Source organism: Emys orbicularis, chromosome 1, assembly GCF_028017835.1.
Source record: "Emys orbicularis isolate rEmyOrb1 chromosome 1, rEmyOrb1.hap1, whole genome shotgun sequence".
NCBI lineage: Eukaryota > Metazoa > Chordata > Testudines > Emydidae > Emys > Emys orbicularis.
In genome coordinates this window covers 367,825,849-367,851,694 of record NC_088683.1, presented here as the reverse complement: position 1 = coordinate 367,851,694, position 25,846 = coordinate 367,825,849, and the positions used below count along the sequence as shown (strand labels likewise).

The window sequence follows — 25,846 nt, the reverse complement described above, 5'->3', positions numbered from 1 at the left end:
CTGCCCTGTTTTCCCAATAATTTCCTTGCTGAGCATTTTACTTCTTTGAACTCAATTTGAAATGTAGCTACAAGTTCAGCAGCTTTGGGAAGTAATATTGCTGTTTTGTATGAGTCTGGGTCTTTGGATTCCAGCCTTTTGAAACAGCATTTATCGTTTCCAGAATCTTTCTTTGGAGCACAATGAGAAAAAGAAAACTAAAAACTTTAATTTCTTTAATACTGAAGGCTCTGAAACTTTATCGGCATTTTTGCTCAGGAGAATTATTTCTAGGGGTGCCTTCCTTGTGTTTAAATACCATAATCTGAGAGGAAGGAGTGATCCATACTGGTTGGTAATCAATTGTGTCCTCAATTGCTTCACCACACTTTCATTTGTTATTAAATATGTTCAAAAGACCAAATGAACAGTGTCAGATTTACTCCTCCAGCCTCATAATAAAATAGTACCAGGAAAAGATTTTATACAATACCAGTCTCTGGGAAGCCATCTTGTGCAGTGATGTTACATTCACCTTACGCAGAAAGTGCACTCCCCAAAGTTACACACATCAGCTTTTATCATTTATATCAAGTTACACCTCTCTTTACATATCATTGAAATTAAGCCCTTCAGTTTGTCCCCCTTCCCTAATGTAAGTGGTGAACTATTGTGGGGAACTCTCCTGGCTTCTACATTACCCCAGGGGAATCGGCTAGTGAAAGGGTCTGAGTCCTTGCTCCCAGTCCCAATACCCAGAGGTTCACCTGAGCTCAAGGACACCCCTCCACTCTCCCGTATAGTAGAGTCATTGTAACCCCAACACAGCTGGGCCCAGGATTATGCAGGTTCTTGTGGAAAGCCACCTTGTTTAAGTAAACTTCAGTTTCTTCTGGTGGTCTGGAAGTGACAGAAAGGCTGAGTGACAGTGTTTGGATGTGGAGGCTTATAGGTGACATTGAAAGAGATTGGGTGATGGTCAGAGAGGGAATTCAGCAACTGAGAGCACAATTCTTGGTGATGGAGTTTCTTAGGCTCTGAACTACCACAATGCTGAGTTCAGCCAAACTGGGACAGAGCACCATTGATTATCGAGGAGATATCTTTCCCCTTCTTTTCACACAGATTTAAAGTCAGTGGCCCAATGTGAGCACATTCTGCTGGTGTATTTGCCCACTTTGTCACGAAGCTCTTTGTTTTTGACCCCATAAATGATTGGGTTGAGCATGGGGGGGATGAGGAAATAGAGGTTGGCCAAGATGATGTGAACGTGGGGAGCGATGCCCTGACCAAACCGGTGTATCAGAGTGGAGAAGAGGCCTGCAGTATAAGACATCAGCATCACACTGAGGTGGGCTGTGCATGTGTTCAGGGCTTTCTGGTAGGCTGTCTTGGAGGAGATTCTGGGGACGGCCCTGATGATCAGACTGTAGGACAGGGCAATGAGCATCAGGTCTAACCCCATGACTACAAATGCTGTCACCAAGCCGTATGTCCTGTTGACTGTGATGTCTCCACACGACATCTTTGCCACAGCCATATGGTCACAGTAAGTATGGGGGATAACATGGTCAGCACAGAATGGCAGCCTACTCAGGAGCAGGGGCAGGGGCATAATGAAGAAAAGAGATCTCAATAAACCCACTGGCCCTAGCTCAGCTATTCGTGTGTTGATGAGGATGGTGGTGTATCTCAGAGGGTTACATATGGCAACGTAGCAATCAAAGGCCATTGTCACGAGGACAGCTGAGTGCATCATAGAACCTGCATGAAGGAAGAACATCTGGGTGAGGCAGCCACCCACAGTAATGCCTTTCAAATTGAACCAAAATATACACAGTGCCTTTGGCACAACGGAGGTAGACGTTCCGATTTCTATGAGTGCCAGCATGCAGAGCAACAGGTACATTGGCTTATGCAGGGTCTGCTCTTTGCCTACAACAAAGAGAAGCATGAAATTTCCCACCAGGCCGATAATGTAGAACGTAGCGAAAGGGATGGAAATCCAGACATGAGCAGGTTCCAGGCCAGGGATGCCCATTAGGATGAATGTTGAAGGAGGTGAGGTTGAAAACTGCCATGAGATGGTTGAGGTGTCGATCAGGCTTAGACATGCTAAAGGGAAAGAAGTACAGGAAGGGGGTTACACAATTAATAATCAATAGCATGGTAAATATTTTATAGTTATTAAAATCTAAAAAGGGGGTTGAACAATGAGATGGCAAGAGTTACAAAGAGCACTAGATTATTTAGGTCATAGTCAAGTCCAGAGAAATCCTTAGAGGGAGCAAACCATGCCAGGTGAATGGGCAGCATGATGGCAGCTCTCAAGTTGGAATGGGGGCAGCCTAGGCTGGGGAATGAGAGTATGAATAGGGGGTCAGAATATGACGGTAGAATGAAGCAGCTGAGGAGCAAAGTGTGATGTGTTTCCCCCAAGGGGCCACCTGGAACCAGGGTACCACTGAGCCCTCTGACTCACCAGCTGGGGCTCCCTCTCTCATTGTGTTGCTGGGACAAGTTGCAGACACCCTCCCAGTCCTGCACCTTCACCAGCGTTCCCACAGGCAGGGACATACCCAGCTGCAATTGTATGAAGGCTCCCTGACCAGCCATTGCATGAACCAACAATAGAGAGACTACAGCCAAATAACCACCAGCTCCCTAGCCTAGAACCCCAGAGCTGTCCTGTCATGCCCTGGTCCAGACTCTGACCAGTATGAATTTGTTACCCAGTTCGCCCCTCCTTCAGTGTGGGGAGGACAATGCACACTTTTGGTAACCAAGCTGAGTTTTGGGCCCCAGACACTTCACCTAAAGGTACCCTGGGTTTAGATTAAAATATAAAACAAGTTTTATTTTCCCTAATGTCTCATTGCCCTGAATAGACCCTTCACAACCAGCTATCTAAACTAAATGATCTTGCCTAATGGGTGTTACCCGGGTGTAAATACATTTGAAATATGAATACATAGTCAAGATTCATAACTTCAGATACAAAAATGATACATGCATACAGATAATGACCTGTCTTTCCACTGGTGAAATGCCTGAAATCACATAACAACAACAACAATAAGAACAATTGGAAACAAAACAGAGTAAAGCTAGTGACACCCAGGCTGCCGTTCTGTGGCTTTCCAGGGTAAAGACACGCTGAGACCTCCCAAATGCACTCGGTGCCAGGAAAGGTCTCAGCGCTGGCCTTGGACCAACAATGAAAACAAATAATTTAATTTCAGTAGCACTGCCCACCTATCCATGTACCTGTACCTGCCTCCACAGCCCCAGCACTGCCTGTCTGCCTGTGTACACCCTGCTCCCTGGCCCACAACCCCCAATGCTGGCCATTTGCCCATGTACGTACCCACTTCTCAAAACTTCCAGCCCTGCCAAACAATGAGACCCCTCACCCAGGATGAAAACCAGGTGCCAGATCACACAGCAACTGCTCACAGAAATATCTCCTCAGAGGAGGTTAAACTCAGTGTCTGCCTGCACCCAGGAAAAGGGGGAGCTCAGCCTGAACTGCATCTCCAGGGGTGAAGGGAACCCCAGCAGCAGCTCATTCTGTGCAGTGTATGAGAAAGGGAAAAACTTGGTGGAAGGGAGAGAGGACGCTGAGACTAAAAGGAGCCAGTGTATAATTGTGTGAACACACATACAGAATGGGAAATGACTGCCTAGGAAGGAGTACTGTGGAAAGGGATCTAGGGGTCATAGTGGACCACAAGCTAAATATGAGTCAAAGTGTAACGCCATCCTTCTGCTCTACTCCATGATGATTAGGCCTCACCTGGAGTATTGTGTCCAGTTCTGGGCGCCACATTTCAGGAAAGATGTGGACAAATTGGAGAGCATCCAGAGAAGAGCAACAAAAATTATTAAAGGTATAGAAAATGTGACCTCTGAGGGAAGATTGAAAGAACTGGGTTTGTTTAGTCTGGAGAAGAGAAGACCGAGAGGGGACATGCTAACAGTTTTCAAATACCTAAAAGGTTGTTACAAGGAGTAGGGAGAAGAATTATTCTCCTTAACCTCTGATGATAGGACAAGAAGCCATGGGCATAAATTGCAGTGAGGGAGGTTTAGGTTGGACATTAGGAAAAACTTCCTAACAGTCAGGGTGGTTAGGCACTGGAATAAATTGCCTAGTTAGGTTGTGGAATCTCCATCATTGGAGATTTTTAAGAGCAGGTTAGACAAAGACCTGTCAGGGATGGTCTAAATATTGCTGGTCCTGACATGAGTGCAGGGGATTGGACTAGATGACCTCTCCAGGTCCCTTTCAGTTCTATGAGTCTATGATTCTTCTTCAAAAAGATACAAAGCTTTAACATACTGCAGCCCATTAGAAACCCGGACATACCTTTTTGAGGCTGCTTTTCTGTGCTGGCAACTGGTGATGTGTCCACGAGATTGTAGTGAGACTGCTCACTGGAGGACGGGTGGTCTGGATAGGGGAAAGTGTCAGAATCAATCTGGAGCAGTGTGGCCCATGTTATGTTACAATCTGAGATATGCACACACACCCTACCCAGAAGGCCTCATTACGCTTCTTTTGTCTCTGTGTTAGGCAGGATGTGCATTCCCTATTTCAGAAAGCTTCAGAACTCGGTGCCAGTGTGATCTGGATACTGCCCATCTCTCTCCACTCCCTCCCGACCCTCCACACACTGTGCATTGCTTGAGCTACCCAGGTGATATTTCCAACACTGCCTCTAAGACAGAAACATGCTTTTATTTTCATTGCTTTTTGGTGCTTCTTATCCTACCTCTGCAAAAAAAATCATAATCCTAATTGTTCTAGTCTTTAAGGCTGTGAGTTTGAGATTTCAGCAACTCTCCTGTCAGTTCTTCTTTGGTCCAAATGAGCTCACCCATCCTTAGAGGCCACAGGAAATCACTGGAGGCTCATGGTCAGAGTAAATCAGGCCATTTATTTAAGTCCCTACATGTGGATTTAGGGTGTGCTCCTGGCTCTGTTGGGAGTTTTTCCATTGAACTCAACAAAACCAGATTCACCTTTAGTGTTTAACTTTCAACTCCAAGCTGTGAAAATCATGTCTTGGGGTCCTGCTACACAGAGCACTATTCTATTTAGCTGTTGAAAGAGTCTGAAGGAAACCCCCAGATCATGTGGTGTTCTGAGACCGGGAATGAAAGATGGGGATTTCAAAACACACAGGGGCCCTGATTTAGCTCACAGAATATGGCCATTGTGCAGCCAATTCTTGTTGTGAACCCTCTGGTAACATAGATACCTGCTGCAGAGGCTTGGCTGTACTTCCTAATAGTGCAGTGAAGTTGCTGAATTGGAAGACTTGAGCAAACCAGAGGAAAAACCACACAGCCCAAAAAAGGAAGCTACTGAGACAGATAGAAAAACACAGTAAGAGACAAGGATCTTAAAAACAAATATTTGTCTAAACCATTTCCAAAACATTTGTAGTTCCAATTTTACCAGGTAAATCCCTTGGTGTTTCTGACAATACTAAACACTTCAAGTTGTTGTGCTGGTGAATTCCTACCCAGATGGTTGTTGACTTGAACCCTGGAACCCTTCCTGTGCTCTTAACTATAACTTTAATGCAGAAACAATCAATTCATCAAAATACTGCTCAGCAGAGACTGCAAATCTCCTTACCGCGACAGGAATGCAGAGCCCTGGGAATCAGCATACGAATCTTGAATGTCTGAAACTGTCTATGCTGGACAGTGACCTTTATGATTCCCCTGTACAGTCCCTGTGGACTCTTTGGTTGGCCAGGATTCCCAGAGCAGTGGGAGGAGCAGAAAATAGACCCTGGAGAACTCAGCTTGAGAGCTTCCCCTGGGAGTGAAGAAATAATTTGCCGATACCAAGGGCTCAGATTGTCAGGCAAACACAGTCTTGCAGACTCATCAGCCTAGCAATTGATGATGGCCTATATTTTCTGTGTGTAATGTACTGCAATCTGCACTATGTGTGGGAATGCTGCCATAAGATATGGAACCAAACATCATTTTCAATTAATTATAGCAATGTACTACTACATAGATTCATAGATTCATAGACTCTAGGATTGGAAGGGACCTCGAGAGGTCATCGAGTCCAGTCCCCTGTCCTAATGGCAGGACCAAACACTGTCTAGACCATCCCTGATAGACATTTATCTAACCTACTCTTAAATATCTCCAGAGATGGAGATTCCACAACCTCCCTAGGCAATTTATTCCAGTGTTTAACCACCCTGACAGTTAGGAACTTTTTCCTAATGTCCAACCTAAACCTCCCTTGCTGCAGTTTAAGCCCATTGCTTCTTGTTCTATCCTTAGAGGCTAAGGTGAACAAGTTTTCTCCCTCCTCCTTATGACACCCTTTTAGATACCTGAAAACTACTATCATGTCCCCTCTCAGTCTTCTCTTTTCCAAACTAAACAAACCCAATTCTTTCAGCCTTCCTTCATAGGTCATGTTCTCAAGACCTTTAATCATTCTTGTTGCTCTTCTCTGGACCCTCTCCAATTTCTCCACATCTTTCTTGAAATGTGGTGCCCAGAACTGGACACAATACTCCAGTTGAGGCCTAACCAGCGCAGAGTAGAGCGGAAGAATGACTTCTCGTGTCTTGCTCACAACACACCTGTTAATACATCCCAGAATCATGTTTGCTTTTTTTGCAACAGCATCACACTGTTGACTCATATTTAGCTTGTGGTCCACTATAACCCCTAGATCCCTTTCTGTCGTACTCCTTCCTAGACAGTCTCTTCCCATTCTGTATGTGTGAAACTGATTTTTTCTTCCTAAGTGGAGCACTTTGCATTTGTCTTTGTTAAACTTCATCCTGTTTACCTCAGACCATTTCTCAAATTTGTCCAGATCATTTTGAATTATGACCCTGTCCTCCGAAGCAGTTGCAATCCCTCCCAGTTTGGTATCATCTGCAAACTTAATAAGCATACTTTCTATGCCAATATCTAAGTCGTTAATGAAGATATTGAACAGAGCCGGCCTCAAAACAGACCACTGCAGAACCCCACTTCTTATGCCTTTCCAGCAGGATTGGGAACCATTAATAACAACTCTCTGAGTACAGTTATCCAGCCAGTTATGCACCCACCTTATAGTAGCCCCATCTAAATTGTATTTGCCTAGTTTATCGATAAGAATATCATGCGAGACCATATCAAATGCCTTACTAAAGTCTAGGTATACCACATCCACAGCTTCTCCCTTATCCACAAGACTTGTTACCCTATCAAAGAAAGTTATCAGATTGGTTCGACACGATTTGTTCTTTACAAATCCATGCTGGCTATTCCCTGTCACCTTACAAACTTCCAAGTGTTTGCAGATGATTTCCTTAATTACTTGCTCCATTATCTTCCCTGGCACAGAAGTTAAACTAACTGGTCTGTAGTTTCCTGGGTTGTTTTTATTTCCCTTTTTATAGATGGGCACTATATTTGCCCTTTTCCAGTCTTCTGGAATCTCTCCCGTCTCCCATGATTTTCCAAAGATAATAGCTAGAGGCTCAGATACCTCCTCTATTAGCTCCTTGAGTATTCTAGGATGCATTTCATCAGGCCCTGGTGACTTGCAGGCATCTAACTTTTCTAAGTGATTTTTAACTTGTTCTTTTTTTATTTTATCTCCTAAACCTACCCCCTTCCCATTAGCATTCACTAAGTTAGGCATTCCTTCAGACTTCTTGGTGAAGACCGAAACAAATAAGTCATTAAGCATCTCTGCCATTTCCATGTTTCCTGTTACTGTTTCTCCCTCTTCACTGAGCAGTGGGCCTACCCTGTCTTTGGTCTTCCTCTTGCTTCTAATGTATTGATAAAAAGTCTTCTTGTTTCCCTTTATTCCTGTAGCTAGTTTCAGCTCATTTTGTGCCTTTGCCTTTCTAATCTTGCCCCTGCATTCCTGTGTTGTTTGCCTATATTCATCCTTTGTAATCTGTCCTAGTTTCCATTTTTATATGACTCCTTTTTATTTTTTAGATAATGCAAGATCTCGTGGTTAAGCCAAGGTGGTCTTTTGCCACATTTTCTATCTTTCCTAACCAGCGGAATAGCTTGCTTTTGGGCCCTTAATAGTGTCCCTTTGAAAAACTGCCAACTCACCTCAGTTGTTTTTCCCCTCAGTCTTGATTCCCATGGGACCTTACCTACCAGCTCTCTGAGCTTACCAAAATCCGCCTTCCTGAAATCCATTGTCTCTATTTTGCTGTACTCCCTTCTACCCTTCCTTAGAATTGCAAACTCTATGATTTCATGATCACTTTCACCCAAGCTGCCTTCTACTTTCAAATTCTCAATGAGTTCATCCCTATTTGTTAAAATCAAGTCTAGAACAGCTTCCTCCCAGTAGCTTTTTCAACCTTCTGAAATAAAAAGTTGTCTGCAATGCAGTCCAAGAATTTGTTGGATAGTCTGTGCCCCGCTGTGTTATTTTCCCAACATATATCCGGATAGTTGAAGTCCCCCATCACCACCAAATTTTGGGCTTTGGATGATTTTGTTAGTTGTTTAAAAAAAGCCTCATCCACCTCTTCCACCTGGTTAGGTGGCCTGTAGTAGACTCCTAGCATGACATCACCCTTGTTTTTTACCCCTTTTAGCCTAACCCAGAGACTCTCAACAGTTCCGTCTCCTATGTCCATCTCCAACTCAGTCCAAGTGTGTACATTTTTAATATATAAGGCAACACCTCCTCCCATTTCCCCTGTCTATCCTTCCTGAGCAAGCTGTACCCATCCACACCAACATTCCAATCATGTGTATTATCCCACCAAGTTATGCCAACATGCATATCGCCCATGACGTTGTAATATCCAGTCCATTAGCCTCTGAAATTCATTTTCAGACTGTGGAGGCCAAATGATTTGATCCAGAACTGATGCAAGCCCACTGTGTGGAAAAGGCTTTCTTCACCCAGGAATCTAGCATAAAAAGTACTTGCCAATATCCGTTTGTGAGATCTAAAGTGGATATATATTTGGCAGGTCCCAGCTCTTCAAATACTTCATCTACTCTCTGCATCGGATAAGCATCAAATTTCAATACTGTGTTGATCTTTCAGAAATCGATGCAGAAACGGGTTGTGCTATCCTGTTGTCAGCACTAACACAATGGGATTTCTCCACTCACTGTGTGATTCCTTCACCAGTTCCAGGGCCAAAATGACATGGAGTTCATCTCACATAGTATCCCACAGTTTATGAGGGAATAGCTACGGAGTTTCCCTGATCTGTTGCCCTAGAGCCATTTCAGTATGGTGGCATTTTAGGTCGGTGTGTCCTGCTGGGGAGAGAACACAGTGGTAAAAGAATCAAACAACTGCTACATCTGGTCTTTTGTTCAGGCTACAGTCCCTCGCCCATGCTTGTGTCACATGTGCCGGGGAAACTAATTTGGGCTCCAGAGGGTATGAGTGTGACTGGGGTTCAGTCTGGGAGCAATGGGAACTGATGCACCCCTCTAACCACCCAGCTGGGCTGGCCCCTTTTCACACTGCTTTGCTGGTGATTGTGTCTCTCAACGACAGTAGATGGCGCCACACACCCAAATGGCGCTACAGGAGAGCTTACCCAAGCAACCCAAGTACAAATGGAGGACATCAGTCAATTTCTGACCTCTCCAGGTTCACTCCGCCTACTGGAGTATGAACCCATAATATCGTGTTTCACTCTGGAGAGGTCTGTCCATTGTAAGCTCATTGGTACATTTCGCCCTCCGCTCGATGTGGGAAGGATATTCCACAAGCCTGTGTTAAACAAGCTGAGATTTTCCCCAGAAACTTCACTCAAAGGCACAGTGGTTTAGATAAATCAGAAAAGAAATTTAACTACAGAAATATATATTTGAAATCATAGAATCATAGAATATCAGGGTTGGAAGGGACCTCAAGAGGTCATCTAGTCCAACCCCCTGCTCAAAGCAGGACCAATTCCCAACTAAATCATCCCAGCCAGGGCTTTGTCAAGCCGGGCCTTAAAAACCTCCAAGGAAGGAGACTCCACCACCTCCCTAGGTAACGCATTCCAGTGCTTCACCACCCTCCTAGTGAAATAGTGTTTCCTAATATCCAACCTGGACCTCCCCCACTGCAACTTGAGACCATTGCTCCTTGTTCTGTCATCTGCCACCACTGAGAACAGCCGAGCTCCATCCTCTTTGGAACCTCCCTTCAGGTAGTTGAAGGCTGCTATCAAATCCCCCCTCATTCTTCTCTTCTGGAGACTAAACAATCCCAGTTCCCTCAGCCTCTCCTCATAAGTCATGTGCTCCAGACCCCTAATCATTTTTGTTGCCCTCCGCTGGACTCTTTCCAATTTTTCCACATCCTTCTTGTAGTGTGGGGCCCAAAATTGGACACAGTATTCCAGATGAGGCCTCACCAATGTCGAATAAAGGGGAACGATCACGTTCCTCGATCTGCTGGCAATGCCCCTACTTATACAGCCCAAAATGCCGTTAGCCTTCTTGGCAACAAGAGCACACTGTTGACTCATATCCAGCTTCTCGTCCACTGTGACCCCTAGGTCCTTTTCTGCAGAACTGCTACCTAGCCATTCGGTCCCTAGTCTGTAGCAGTGCATGGGATTCTTCCGTCCTAAGTGCAGGACTCTGCACTTATCCTTGTTGAACCTCATCAGGTTTTTTTTGGCCCAATCCTCTAATTTGTCTAGGTCCCTCTGTATCCGATCCCTACCCTCTAGTGTATCTACCACGCCTCCTAGTTTAGTGTCATCTGCAAACTTGCTGAGAGTGCAGTCCACACCATCCTCCAGATCATTAATAAAGATATTAAACAAAACCGGCCCCAGGACCGACCCTTGGGGCACTCCGCTTGAAACCGGCTGCCAACTAGACATGGAGCCATTGATCACTACCCGTTGAGCCCGACGATCTAGCCAGCTTTCTATCCACCTTACAGTCCATTCATCCAGCCCATATTTCTTTAACTTGGCGGCAAGAATACTGTGGGAGACTGTATCAAAAGCTTTGCTAAAGTCAAGGAATAACACATCCACTGCTTTCCCCTCATCCACAGAGCCAGTTATCTCATCATAGAAGGCAATTAGGTTAGTCAGGCACGACTTCCCTTTGGTGAATCCATGCTGACTGTTCCTGATCACTTTCCTCTCCTCTAAGTGTTTCATAATTGATTCCTTGAGGACCTGTTCCATGATTTTTCCAGGGACTGAGGTGAGGCTGACTGGCCTGTAGTTCCCCGGATCCTCCTTCTTCCCTTTTTTAAAGATGGGCACTACATTAGCCTTTTTCCAGTCATCCGGGACCTCCCCCGTTCGCCATGAGTTTTCAAAAATAATGGCTAATGGCTCTGCAATCTCATCCGCCAACTCCTTTAGCACCCTCGGATGCAGCGCATCCGGCCCCATGGACTTGTGCACATCCAGTTTTTCTAAATAGTCCCGAACCACTTCTTTCTCCACATAGGGCTGGTCACCTTCTCCCCATATTGTGCTGCCCAGTGCAGCAGTCTGGGAGCTGACCTTGTTTGTGAAGACAGAGGCAAAAAAATCATTGAGTACATTAGCTTTTTCCACATCCTCGGTCACTAGGTTGCCTCCCACATTCAGTAAGGGGCCCACACTTTCCTTGACTTTCTTCTTGTTGCTAACATACCTGAAGAAACCTTTCTTGTTACTCTTAACATCTCTTGCTAGCTGCAACTCCAAGTGTGATTTGGCCTTCCTGATTTCATTCCTGCATGCCTGAGCAATAGTTTTATACTCCTCCCTGGTCATTTGTCCAATCTTCCACTTCTTGTAAGCTTCTTTTTTGCGTTTAAGTTCAGCAAGGATTTCACTGTTTAGCCAAGCTGGTCGCCTGCCATATTTACTATTCTTTCTACACATCGGGATGTTTTTTTCCTGCAACCGCAATAAGGATTCTTTAAAATACAGCCAGCTCTCCTGGACCCCTTTGCCCTTCATGTTATTCTCCCAGGGGATCCTGCCCATCTGTTCCCTGAGGGAGTCAAAGTCTGCTTTTCTGAAGTCCAGGGTCCGTATTCTCCTCCTCTCCTTTCTTCCTTGTGTCAGGATCCTGAACTCGACCATCTCATGGTCACTGCCTCCCAGGTTCCCATCCACTTTTGCTTCCCCTACTAATTCTTCCCTGTTTGTGAGCAGCAGGTCAAGAAAAGCTCTGCCCCTAGTTGGTTCCTCCAGCACTTGCACCAGGAAATTGTCCCCTACACTTTCCAAAAACTTCCTGGATTGTCTGTGCACCGCTGTATTGCTCTCCCAGCAGATATCAGGGTGATTAAAGTCTCCCATGAGAACCAGGGCCTGCGATCTAGCAACTTCTGCTAGTTGCCAGAAGAAAGCCTCATCCACCTCATCCCCCTGGTCTGGTGGTCTATAGCAGACTCCAACCACGACATCACCCTTGTTGCTCACACTTCTCAACTTTATCCAGAGACTCTCAGGTTTTTCTGCAGTTTCATATCGGAGCTCTGAGCAGTCATACTCCTCTCTTACATACAACGCAACTCCCCCACCTTTTCTGCCCTGCCTGTCCTTCCTGAACAGTTTATATCCATCCATGACAGTACTCCAGTCATGTGAGTTATCCCACCAAGTCTCTGTTATTCCAATCGCATCATAGTTCCCTGATTGTGCCAGGACTTCCAGTTCTCCCTGCTTGTTTCCCAGGCTTCTTGCATTTGTGTATAGGCACTTAAGATAACTCATCGATCGTCCCTCTTTCTCAGCATGAGACAGGAGTCCTCCCCTCTTGCGCTCTCCTGCTTGTGCTTCCTCCCAGGATCCCATTTCCCCACTTACCTCAGGGCTTTGGTCTCCTTCCCCCGGTGAACCTAGTTTAAAGCCCTCCTCACTAGGTTAGCCAGCCTGCTGGCGAAGATGCTCTTCCCTCTCTTCGTTAGGTGGAGCCCGTCTCTGCCCAGCACTCCTCCTTCTTGGAACACCATCCCATGGTCGAAGAATCCAAAGCCTTCTCTCCGACACCACCTGCGTAGCCATTCATTGACTTCCACGATTCGACGGTCTCTACCCAGGCCTTTTCCTTGCACAGGGAGGATGGACGAGAACACCACTTTCGCCTCAAACTCCTTTATCCTTCTTCCCAGAGCCACGTAGTCTGCAGTGATCCGCTCAAGGTCATTCTTGGCAGTATCATTGGTGCCCACATGGAGAAGCAGGAAGGGGTAGCGATCCGAGGGCTTGATGAGTCTCGGCAGTCTCTCTGTCACATCGTGTATCCTAGCTCCTGGCAAGCAGCAGACCTCTCGGTTTTCCCGGTCGGGGCGGCAGATAGATGACTCAGTCCCCCTGAGGAGGGAGTCCCCGACCACCACCACCCTCCTCCTCCTCTTGGGAGTGGTGGTCGTGGAACCCCCATCCCTAGGACAGTGCATCTTTTGCCTTCCAATCGGTGGAGTCTCCTTCTGCTCCCTTCCCTCAGATGGGTCATCTAGTCCACTCTCCGCATTAGTACCTGTGGAGAGAACATGGAAACGATTGCTCACCTGTATCTCCATTGCTGGTGCATGGACGCTCCTCTTTCTCCTTCTGGAAGTCACATGCTGCCAAACCTCTTCACAATCCTTCTGTCCCTGCTGTGCCTGCTCTGAATCTTCAGAACATTGTGGCCGTAGAAGCATCTCCTGACGTCTGTCCAGGAAATCTTCATTTTCCCTTATGCAACGCAGTGTTGATACTCGTTTCTCCAGCCCTCGAACCTTCTCTTCCAATATGGAGACCAGCTTGCACTTTGTACAGACAAAATGATTATATGTGATAGCAAAGAGATCAAAGCAGGCTACCTAGCAAATAAACAGAACTGCAAACAAAGCCTGATGTGTTAGATTCAGCAATTTCTCACCCTGGCTGGTGATACAAGAAGCACTCCATGAGGTTTCCATACACAGGTTAGAAATCCTTTTGGCCTGAGACCAGCACGTCCACCAGTTCAGTCTTTTTTCCTCAGATCTTTCCAGTTCTCTTGAGGAGAGTGAGGAGTGAGACCACTAGATGCAGTCACACCCCACCTTATATAGATTTAACATATGGCAGGAATCCTTCATTCCAAAAAGAGTTCCCAGGTCACTTTGTGGAAAAATACAGTGACTCAAAATGGAGTTCAGTGTCATGTGGTCTGGTCACATGCCCTCGCATGTGCTCCTGGGTCACAGCAGCCATTATACAATTACTGTCTGTAGTATTTTCTGGAAGACTCACCAGGTGGGAGATAAGCTTTTCCTATGGCCCCACCCATGGTCCATCACTTTCTGTCTTTTCTACTCCCCTCCACGGAGGTCCCTGCTGCTTCTCACTGAATCCTTCTTTTCCTCCCCCACGAGGCCCCCACAGCCCTCCACTCACCGAGTCTATCCCCTCCTCGACCCCTTGTGCCCCCTCAGCAACCATGGCATTCGTTGAGTCTCGACTCCCTCTCCTACACCCCCTCCTCCACGGCACACCATACCAGTAGCTCGCTGAGTCCCTCCTCTCCTACACCCCAACCCTCCCGCCTGAGGCTGCTACCACCTGCTGCTCACCATTGAAAAACAGAACCACATTTAAAAGTGGGCCCTGGCCTCTTTCCCTGCTCCTCCTCCTATGGTCCATCCCCCTTAGCTGAGTGGCTCCAGCATCAGCAGTCTCAGCAGAACAAGGAGTCCCCACCTGGGCCAGGTAAAGGAGCCAGACATCAACCAACGAGCAGAGACATGCAAATGCCGTAGGTGAGTAAATGGTGCCAGTTTGAAAGAAGGAAAGTGAACTAGGGGCACAAGAATACGCAAATTTGTGTCTCAGTCTCTCTCATTTACTTCAGAATATTCCAAGGCATTGTTATTTTTCGAGTACAGTGAGCAGGCAGATGCAGTTTTCTGCTTTCCTTGCAGACAGTTTTCCAGTGGTTTGAGAGACTCTGCATTCACCAAAAATGGAATAAGAGACTTGAAAAATATAGAAAAAAGGTTCAGAAACATATACAATCTGCCATACAGGAGCAGTGTTCTGAAAGGTGGGGGCATTTTTTTCAAACAGTCAAAAGACATGAGCTCAGTTTTGGGAATCTCCCTCACATCCTCTGCAGTGAAGACTGATGCTAGGTTGGGGGTTCTTATGCTGGCCTGTTGGCCAGAAGAAAAAAAAAATGAGTCTGCTTAAGAGACACAGAAAATCTGGAAATGAAGGAACAATTCCCAGGATTTGTTGATTGGTCTGAGAGAGGGGATGTGGGCACTGAAATGGGGCAGGGACTCTCCACCGTGGTGCCTCCTGCTGGTTGCTCTGGGAATTTAGATCTATCAGTAGGGCCCCCTTCCCCTGGGGTGTCTCACCTGTTGTCGCTCTTGCTCCACCTCCAAGACCCAGGTTGCTCCCCATCCAGTCCCACATCGCAGCCCCACGTCAAGCCCCTTCCACAGTGCACTGCAGTCCTTTCACTGACCATTCATTCCAGTGGTCAGTGGGGCAAACAGGAAGGAGACCCAGGCCCATCCGTCACTCTCGGTCCTGACCCAGGGACCCTCAAGCGTAAGCCTCTTATTGCCCTCCTCCACTCTCCTCTACTGCCTGCCCTCCCTTGGCCACTTCCCTATAGCCCTGGCACCCACTCAGCCATTCTATCAAGGCCCACAGTCTGGCAGTGGTTGGCCAGAGCTCCCTCTGTCCTGTCCAGCAGTGTTCTGTCCAGGACACTGTCTCCTTACCAGGAGCCAGTGCTTCTCCTTTTATTGGTCAGGGAGAAACTGAGCTCCTGTCTGTTCTGCAGCCTTCTTATAGAGCCCAGCTTGGCCCTGATTGGCTGCTTCTGAGCCTTTCCTAGCTGGTTGATTTCTGGGCAGTCTCTCCCAGGGCTGCTATTAACCCCTTCCACAGGAGAGTGAGGCAACTGCCCCACTACATGGCACCATCTGTCGCAACATTAAGCATCAAGGACTGGAAACTTGCAGGTTGTAGCACAATCTTATAATGGGGCCTTTGTAAAGGCAGATCATTTAAGTGGAGTACAGCAAAAATGCTGCAAGCTCACCCCACGGCTGTATATATATATACACTGCATCACTCTAGAGGGCTTGTTTACCTTCTTTTCTCAGCCTGGCGCACACCAGGCTTAATTAGAGGTGCTAAAATTTTGTTCAGAGTTATGAACATTTCAGAGTTATGAACACTCTCCATTTCCAATGTAATAGAATTTCTGCAGCAAGAGGAATTTCTGTTTGGCCACACGAACAACTGGCGAAGAGATTTTTAAACTCTTAAATAATTTTGCCCAAGACACAGGCCTTGTCTGGGGACATTGTTTTGGAATTTGCAGCAATGGAGCACCGTCTATGCTAGGATGGCATGGCAGGCTTGTGACAATGGTACAAGAAGTCGCTCCCTCAGCAATCTGGAATCATCATATGATCCATAGTCAGGCATTGGTTGCTAAGAAGATGTCAAGGGAGCCCAGCAACATTCTTTCAGGTGCAGTAAATATTATAAACCAGTCTCTGGTTAATTCAAGGATTTTTACCATTTTATCTGAAAATATGGGGGCAAACTTCACACCGTGGTTGTTACACTCAGAAGGACATTGGCTGTCAAGGGCGTAGATGATGGTAAGATGTGAACTGCATGAGGAATTGCATATTTTTCTTGCCGATACTATGAATATTGCAGCCAGATATGAGAACAAGGACCGCTGTTCCCCCTTAACTCTCTCCAGCCTGGGCGGTATCACACAATGCTTTGCTAGTGACAAGCAGCAAACCCCAGCAGGCCCTGTTATCACTCAGCACAACAGCACGTGGAGCCCCACACCCAGCTAGATTGAATGAATGCTCCCAGAGCCACTCATGAATCACCCAGAAAAAGGCACTAGCCAAATCCCCCCAGCTCCCAACACTGTACCTCAGGAATATACTGTCTTTGAATGTTCAAAACAAGTAGTGCAGATTTATTAATAGGTTCACCACTTCATCAATGGAAAGTGGACTTACACCAGCTTTTGTAAACCTGAGCAGATTTACCGCACACTTCAGGGAAAATGACTGGTTAAGATAAACAGTCAAACAAATGTAATGACTACAAAAGATAGATTTAAAGTGATTATAATATTATATCGATATTCAACGGACTCATGACATGAACAAAAACATGCAAAACCTGCAGCAGCAGCGTGATAGAACAGCCAACAATTGGACACATTTACAATATGTTCTCCAGAATGGTGTTAGAAGAATCTTAATCCTGTCCAAAGAGGAGAAGCAATGCTTCTGGTGGTGGCCCATATGATGGATAATATTACAATGGTCAGGGCTCTCAGTGTGACTGTGGATTATTATGGCTAATGGCCTATTATTACGTATACTAATTCTGCAATGTGTACTGCAGTGGTTAAGGAGGGCATAGATCCATGACACACAACTGCTAATTGTAACACATAAAGCGATGTAGGCCCTCCACCACAGTGTAACAGCTAACCCAGACCCAACTTTCTCAGGCCCATAGATATGGGAAGTCTGGAACTCTAATTTGGAAACTTGCAGTATGCCTGTATGAGGAAAGGTGCAGGACATCATACTGCACAGGGACTCGTGGGGCAAATGGAGCACCATCACATTCCACCTTGATACCTGGCCCTTTCAGGAAATGTGCCACCATATGCCCTATGCTTTTCCCTGGACACCTGGGCAGGAGGGTCCCAAAAGAAAAGAGAAAAAAAATCAGGTGGAGTGTTAGAAGTGCTAGTGACTATGTAAGATTCAGGCCTGTTTCTTCGTGTGAGATCGAATTTTGGGTCTTGTTTGCCCGTTTGATTTTTGATACTCTTATATCTATATATTCTGTGACAGACCCAGACCAGTGGGGTACAGGAGTCTGGTAGAGGGCAAATATACTAGTCACTGGATGAGTAGTTTTCTGTTCCCTGAGTGACCAGAGCAGGAGCTGCACTAGAGTAATCAGGAACCTGCTAGAACCAGTTAAGGCAGGCAGGCTAATTAGGACACCTGGAGCCAATTAAGAAGAAGCTGCTAGAATCAATTAAGGCAGGCTAATCAGGGCACCTGGGTTTTAAAAAGGAGCTCACTTCAGTTTGTGGTGTGAGTGTGAGGAGCTGAGAGTGAGAGGGTGTGCTGCTGGAGGACTGAGGAGCACAAGCATTATCAGACACCAGGAGGAAGGTCCTGTGGTGAGAATAAGGAAGGTGTTTGGAGGAGGCCATGGGGAAGTAGCCCAGGGAGTTGTAGCTGTCATGCAGCTGTTACAGGAGGCACTATAGACAGCTGCAGTCCACAGGGCCTGGGGCTGGAACCCGGAGTAGAGGGCGGGCCCAGGTTCCCCCCAAACCTCCCAATTGACCTGGACTGTGGGTTCTTCCCAGAGGGGAAGGTCTCTGGGCTGTTCCCCAACCCACATGGTGAATCTCTGAGGCAAGAAAATCCCCCAATAAGCGCAGGACCCACCAAGATAGAGGAGGAACTTTGTCACATTTCTTATATCTTATGCCAATGCATGTGAAAAAAGGACAAAGACACTTTGTGTGTTGTTTCTGCCTGGCCAGATGGATTTGTTGATATAATGGAACAATTAAGATAATTATGCCTACCAAGGAGCGGGGAGGTCGGGACACTGTGAAACAAGGCCCTATGGCATCAAGCTGGGAAGGGGGGATACAGGTAAAGGCTCTGTGGCATCAGAGCTGAGAAGGGACACTGGGAAACAAGGTTCTGCAGTGTCAGATTTATGAATCAGGTGAGAGGGTGAAGGGAAAGCCCACTAACGCCCGATGTCTGCTGTTTGTACTTGGGTGGCTTAGATAAGCCCTCAGGTAGCTCAGTTTGGGTGTGTGGCACCATCTGCTGTTGTTTTGGGTGATAACATGGCCTGGAGAGGCTGAATCACCAGCAAAGTGGTGTGAACAAGGGCCAGCCCTGCTGGGTAATTAGAGGGGTGCAGCGATTCCCTCGGCTCCCAGACTGCACCCCGGGGGTGACAACCCATCAAACTCATACTGTCCAGAGCCCAAATTAGGCCCCCAGGCACCTGTTACACAAGCATGGGGGAGGAACTGTAGACCGAACAAAAGATCCAGATATAGCAGTTGTTTGATTCCTTTACCACTGTGTTCTCGACCCAGCAGGGCATACCTACTGAAAATAGCACCACACTCAAATGGCCGCAAGGCAAAACATCAGGCAAACTCTGTGGCTGTATCTCCCATAAAATGTGGGATACCTTATAAAATGAACTCCAGGTAATTTTGGCCCTGGGAGTGGGGAATCATAGAGTGAGTGGAGAAAAGCCATGGTACCATTTCTGATGCAAGATAGAAGATAACATTTTTGCATCGATTTTGGAAAGATCAACAAGGTATTGAAATGTGATGCTTATTGATGCAGAGAGCAGATGAGCTGTTAGAACAGTTCAGAGCTGATAGATATATCTCCTCTTTAGCCCTCACAAAGGGATACTGGGAAGCACCTTTGATATCAGATTCCTGAGAGAAGAAAGCCTTTTCCATGCCCTTCGGCTTGCATCAATTCAAGATCTTCTCATTTGGCCTCTAGAGGTTGGCAATGAATTTCAGAGGCTAATGGACTGGATATTACAACTGCCTGGGTGATATACAGTGGTACGCTGCTATGATCAACTGAAAACAGACTTTGGTCCAATATCTTGTGGCAGCATTCCCACACATAGTGCAAATGGTAGTACATTAAGGAGCTATCATAATTGCTAGGCTGAAATGTCTGCAAGACTCAGTTTGCCCTGACCATGTGAGCCCCTGTTATCAGCAAATTATTTCTTCACTCCCAGGGGAAGCTGTCAGGCTGAAGTTCTCCAAGGTCTATTTTTTTACCCTTCCCACTGCTCATGGAGCTGAGGGAATTGTTTGGGAGTCCTGGCCAATCTGAGCATCTCCAGGGACTGTACAGGGAAATGATAAAGGTCGCTGCCCAGCACGCTGAGTGTCAGACATGTGACTTTCATACACTGATTCTCAGGGCTCTGCCTTCCTGTCGCTGTACGTTTATTTCCTCTCTCTGCTGAGCAGGATTTTGGTGAGTTGCCTCTTTCTGCATTAAAATTTGTGGTAAAGGCTCAGGAAGTGTTCAAGGATTCAAGTTAAGAACCATCTGGGCAGGAATTCACCAGGACAGTGACTTGAACTGTTTAGTATTATGAGAAACACCAAGGTATTTACCTGGTAAAATTGGAACTACAAATGTATTGGAAATAGTTTAGACAAATATTTGTTTTTAAGATCAGTTTCTTGTCTCTTACTGTGTCCTTCTAGCTGTTTTAGTCGTTTTCTTTCTTGGAAAAAGCAACAGAGAGTCCTGTGGCACCTTTAAGACTAACAGATGTGTTGGAGCATAAGCATAAGCTTTCGTGGGTGAATGCCCATTTCGTCGGATGCTGTAGTTTTTTTCTGATTCGCTCAAGTTTTCCAATTCAGCAACTTTACTGCCCTTTTAGGAAGTTCAGCCAAAGCCTTTGCAGTGGGTATCTGTGTTACCAGAGGGTTCACCACAAGAATGGGTCACACACTGGCTAGATTCTGCTCTCACATTCTGCCTTCAGTGGGTCAGTCCAAATTGACACTGGCCTCCCTTAAAGCAAAATCAGGACCCACGTGTTTTGGAATCCACATCTCAGAATGCCACATAAACTGGGGGAGGAGGGTGTGCGCCTTCAGACTCTTTCAGCGCCCTAACAGAATAGCACTCTCTGTAGCAGGACCAGTGTCTGTAATTTCCGCAGCTCAGAGCCAAAAGATAAACAGGTTAAAGGGTGAAATTTTGGCCCATTGAGATGACTCTAAATTCACATGTAGGGACTTAAACAAATGGTCTGATTTACAGCAACCAGGATCCTCCACTGACTTCAACTGGAGGCGTCCTGTGGCCTCTAAGGACAGGTGAGCTCATTTGGACCAAAGAAGAACTGACAGGAGAGTTGCTCAAATCCCAAACCCACAGGCTTAGAGGTTCAGAACAATTAGAAGAACAATTCTTTCAGGGGGGGAGAGGGGTCTGCTCTTTCCTTACCCCTGCATCTCTGGTTCTGGAGAGAACGAGAAGAAGCAAAAGGTAGTAAAAAGAAAAGCATGTTTCTGGCTCAGAGGAAACCAGTCAGGGTTGGAAATCTCACCGGGGGAGATCCAGGTCTGTGTGTGCGTATGGGGGGGATGGGGATGTGCAGTATCCAGATCACAGTGTCACTGTAGCAGATTGTCTCTGACACCACCCCACATCTGGATCATCCTTCCTCCTGTTAGAAACCCCACTAATGCCTCATAGTAACATCAGCAATTGCTGACGTGGAAAAGCAACTTTAGGAAGGGGTGTCTGGGTCTCTAACTGGCTGCAATACGTTAATGCTTTGTGTCATTTTGAAGAGGAGTTGCTCACACTGGCTCCTTTTAATCTTCCTGTCCTCTCTCCCTCCCACTATGGCCATACCTCTCTCCTTCCCTGCACGGGCTGAGCTGCTGCTGGGGTTTCTTTTGCCCCAGAAAGGCTGTTGCAGCCGATCTCCCCCTTTTCCCCGGTGCAGGCAGACACTGAGTTTAACCTAAGCAGAGGAGATATTTCTGTGAGCTGTTGTGGGGTCTGACACCTGGTTTTGGTCTTGAGTGAGGGGTATCACTGTGTGACAGGGCAGAAAGTTGTGGGGGTGGGGGGCCTACATGGACAAGTGGCCAGCACTGGGGGTTCTGGGGCATGGAGTCAGGGGTACATGGGCAGGCAGAGAGCACTGATGGTTATGGGGGCAAGGAGCAGAGTTTACATGGTCAGGCAGGCAGCACTGGGGTTTGTGGGGGCAGGGCAGGACATTTCTTTGTCTGGAGTGTGTTTTGGGGGTGGGTGTCAGAGTCTTTTTGTCTTGCCAAACCACAGAACTGCAGCCTGGGTGTCAGAAAGTTTACTCAGTTTTATCTCCAATGGTGGTTGTTGAATGTTAATTACGTAACTTCAATTCATGTTCCCTCCAGTGAAATGCTCCTCAGTTGGCTCAATCTCCCATCATACTCTGACCCTCCTATCTGTACTCTCCTTCCTCATCCCAGATTGTCCTAATTCCAACAGCACGCTGGTCACCACTGTCTTCTCCATGCTCCCCAGTCATCCCCGCCCCCCAACCTCTGAGCCACCCCATACTCCCCACAATTCTTCCCCTGCAGGGGGTGAGGTGCCTCCAAATACACCCAGTCCCTTGACTGAGGGTTATCAGTGACTGTGTCTCACTGGTGAGAAATCTCACGAGTGGTAAATTCCAAGGTAGGCACCTGTGGAGCTTCTCTTGTTACACTCACACTCACTGCAGGGTGCTTCAAGAACTGCTACAGAGGAACAACTTGCCATTTAAGAAGTATGCATATTACATAATGAGAGTGGAACTATGGAAAATGTGAGGGCCTAGATAAATACAACTACCATGTGCAGGAACCCCCACGTAGCTGACCGAAAGCATGCACCACTTGGACAGAGACGGTAAAGAAAGGATGCTCTGGGACCATTTGCCAACCACCCCTCTTAGTCATTAATAGCAAGGGTTGTACATTTATTCCTCAATGCAGAGATTTCATGGCTCAAGTCATTATTTTTGTCACCTAAAACATTCATCCATACAGTGCTTCACGGGATCCCTCAGGCTCATGAAATACACAACCAGTGTAACCCTTCCAAGGCGTCACAGTCTCATGAGAATTTCTCCGCATGTGGCTATATTTAACATGGTCACAAATAGAAAAAATACCTTCAGTAATTTCAGGCACTAACTTGCAGGCAAAATGCCATCAGCTGACCCATAGGGACACATTCGTAGATTCCAAGGTGAGAAGGGACTATTGTGATCTTCTTGTCTGTATAACACAGGCCTGAGAATTTCCCCAAAATTATTCTTAGAGCAGGCCTTTTAGAGAAACATCCAAATTAGATTTAAACTTTCTCAGTGATGAAGAATCCTCTGAGACCCTTGGTAAATTGTTCCAGTGGTTAATTACTCTCACTGTTAATAAAGGTGTGCCTTATTTCCAGTCAGAATTTCTTTAAGTTCAACTTGCAGCCATTGGATCGTGTTACACCTCTGTATGTTAGGCTGAAAAGCCTATTATTAAATATTTGTAGCCGTCCTGGTACTTGCAGACTGTTATCAAATCACCCCAAAACCATCTTTGTTGCACTAAATAGATTGAGATCTTTGAGTCTATCAGTATAAGGCAGATTTTCTAATCTTTTACTAATTCTTGTGATTCTTCCCTGAATCCTCTAGAATGTATCAACATCCATCATTAAAAGTGGACACCAGAACTGTATGGAGGGTTCCAGCAGCAGTCATTCCAGTGCCAAAGAGAGAGGTAAAATAAATTTGGTCCCTCACCTTGATATCCCCCTGTTTACCATCCCAGGATCATATTGGCTGTTTTGGCCACAGGGTCACTCTGGGAGCTCATGTTTAGCTAATTATCCGTTCTCACCCCAAAATTTTCTTCAGAATCGTTGTGTTGCCCAAGATAGTCCCCCATCGTGTTAGTGTCACCTACATTCTTTGTTCCTAGATTTATATATCGACATAGCTATATTAGAACATGTATTGTTTGCTTCTTACCATCCTCCAATTTTTTTGTCATTGTCAAATCTCATCAATATTCAGGCATGAGAAGGGTAAGCAGATGAAAGTCTCTGCTTACACTTCTCAGTTAACACCTGTAACTTATGTCTCAGGTGAAGCTGGTTGCCTGCAAGAAAGTGTCTCACCAAAAGACACAAGGAAAGTAACACGTGTGCAGACCTGTAGCCCTAAATACCCAGACCTTTGTGCCCTTCATGTCCATTCTGTTGAGCACGAGGTCATAGCCCAGCAGGATAATGTCTGTTTCCATGGTGGAAACTTGGCTCCTCTCCAACATAGAAATGGTCTTGTGAATCAGACCTATGGTCAGTCAAGTCCAGTTTCTTCTCTCCGACAGTGACAGCCCCAGGTGCTGCAGAAGAAGGTGTAAAACACCCAGTAGTAGGTAGATGGGGTTGGATGACTGGACCATCAAGAGGCTGTGACCTAAATGCCTAACAACTAAAGATTGGCTTGTGCTCTGAAACACATGTGTGTATAGGCTTTCCAAAATATTTGTTTAGGTCTAACTATTGTCACTGGAAAGTCTCACTATCCATGGAAATGTCCAAACTCTTCGTGATTCTTGCTTATCTGATGGCCTCAACTACCTCAGACTGTTTAGGGATTGAGTGAAGAAAGCATCCTTTGATTTTGCCACATTTCAGTTCAATTGAATGTCCACTTGATCTTGTTTTATCAGACAGGGAGAACACAGTCTCGATCAGATCTCTATGGGTCAGTATTTTATAGACTTTTCTCATGTCCCCTCTTATTCCGCTCCTTCGTAAGGCAACAATCTCAATCTTTACAACCTCTCTCCATAGGACAGTTTCCCCTGGCCCTTGATCATTCTCGTTGCCCTTCCCAGAACCCCCCTATTTCTGCAATATCCTGTGTGAGAAGGATGCACAGTCCTGTACGGGGAGATTTTGGCAAACCAGTAAAGTGCCTGAAACCACTATGGCTTATTGCTAAAAGCAGCCTAGTCAGCAGTCTCAGCTTGACCAAGGCAGGAGGGGAGGAGGTTTTGGGTGCCACAGAAAGGGCAGCTTGACCCCACGTCCTTCCTGATAAGAATTGTGTTGAAGTTGCTGATACATGCATTTTAGAAGAGCAGGATGTGCCCCAGGAATGTCTATTGGGGCCTCAAGGCTGAAAACTTTGGAAAAAGACACACCTCGTTAATCAATAATCAGAAGGAAGCTCTTGCTTGACCATGGAAACTGCTTACTTAACAAGTTTTCTTTAAGGGACATGTCATTCTATTACTAATGCATAAATAAGGGGAAAATGTTTGTGGTAGTTGGATTCGTTTGGACTCTCCCTCTGGATACATCTTGCGGTCCCCACCGGCAGACGGAAAATTTGGCCACCGGATAGGGTGACTAGGCAGCAAGTGTGAAAAATTGGGACAGGGGGTGGGGGGTAATAGGAGCCTATATAAGAAAAAGCCCCCAAAATCAGGACTGTCCCTATAAAATTGGGACATCGGGTCACCCTACCATCGGAAGCCTGCCACTGTGTCACTCGAGAGCCACACTCATCTTTGGTAATTATCAAGGGTTGGGGGTGTTTTACTAACCTGTTGCTGACCTATGTAAGTGCTTGAAACTAAGGGATCGGCAGGCAGCGATAGATCCAGCGGGGATCGATTGATCACATCTAGTCTAGGTGCAATCAATCGCTCCCCGAGCGCTCTTCCATCAACTGCTGTACTCCAGCTTGGAGAGAGGCGCAGGCAGAGTCAACGGGGGAGGCGGCAGCAGTTGACTCACCGTAGTGAAGACACCACTGTAAGTCGATCTAAGTATGTCTACTTCAGCTACGTTACTCAGGTAGCTGAAGTTGCATAACTTAGATCGATCCTCCCCCCCTAGTGTAGACCAGGAGGAGTCCAGAGGAGGGTGAAACTTGACTGGCTGATCTCATGGCATTGTATTTTCTATATGGTTTCCCAATTCCACTCCTCCTGGATCCAACGCTTTGCTGAGTTTCTCCCCATGCTTGCACTGAGAGCAGGGTTTCACAAGGCTTAGTTTGCTCCATCTGAGGACTTCTCTAGACTTAAGTATAACCAAAATAATCTTGTGCCATCTATAAATGTTGGCACCTCACTTCTCGCCACCCTTTCTTGACTGTTAATAACTATAAAAGATTTACCCTACTATTTCTTATAAAGTGTGTAACCCCCCCCGCTCTGCTTCTCTCTCTTCACAGGAAGTTTGAACATTTCTGAGCTCGATCGACACACTGAGAACTTC

The 25,846-nt window shown here is 46.2% G+C and overlaps 1 protein-coding gene across 1 annotated transcript; it reads right to left on the bottom strand.

The window, feature by feature from the left end:
- Positions 1-1,096: 1,096 nt before the first annotated feature.
- On the bottom strand, positions 1,097-23,853 carry LOC135873666 (olfactory receptor 52E8-like). Its single transcript, XM_065398310.1, has 3 exons — positions 23,785-23,853; positions 4,349-4,460; positions 1,097-2,094 (listed from the first exon to the last, which is right to left on the bottom strand). Exons 1-3 carry the CDS (start codon positions 23,851-23,853, stop codon positions 1,097-1,099), a joined length of 1,179 nt encoding a protein of 392 aa, XP_065254382.1.
- Positions 23,854-25,846: the final 1,993 nt, after the last annotated feature.

Coding starts and splice junctions, on each gene's coding strand:
- LOC135873666 (XM_065398310.1), bottom strand. CDS start 23,853: ATGGAAACAGACATTATCCTGCTGGGCTATGACCTCGTGCTCAACAGA. Junction 4,461..23,784: donor TGGACATGAAGGGCACAAAG/GTCTGGGTATTT, acceptor ACACTGCTCCAG/ATTGATTCTGACACTTTCCC. Junction 2,095..4,348: donor AGAAAAGCAGCCTCAAAAAG/GTATGTCCGGGT, acceptor CTTTCCCTTTAG/CATGTCTAAGCCTGATCGAC.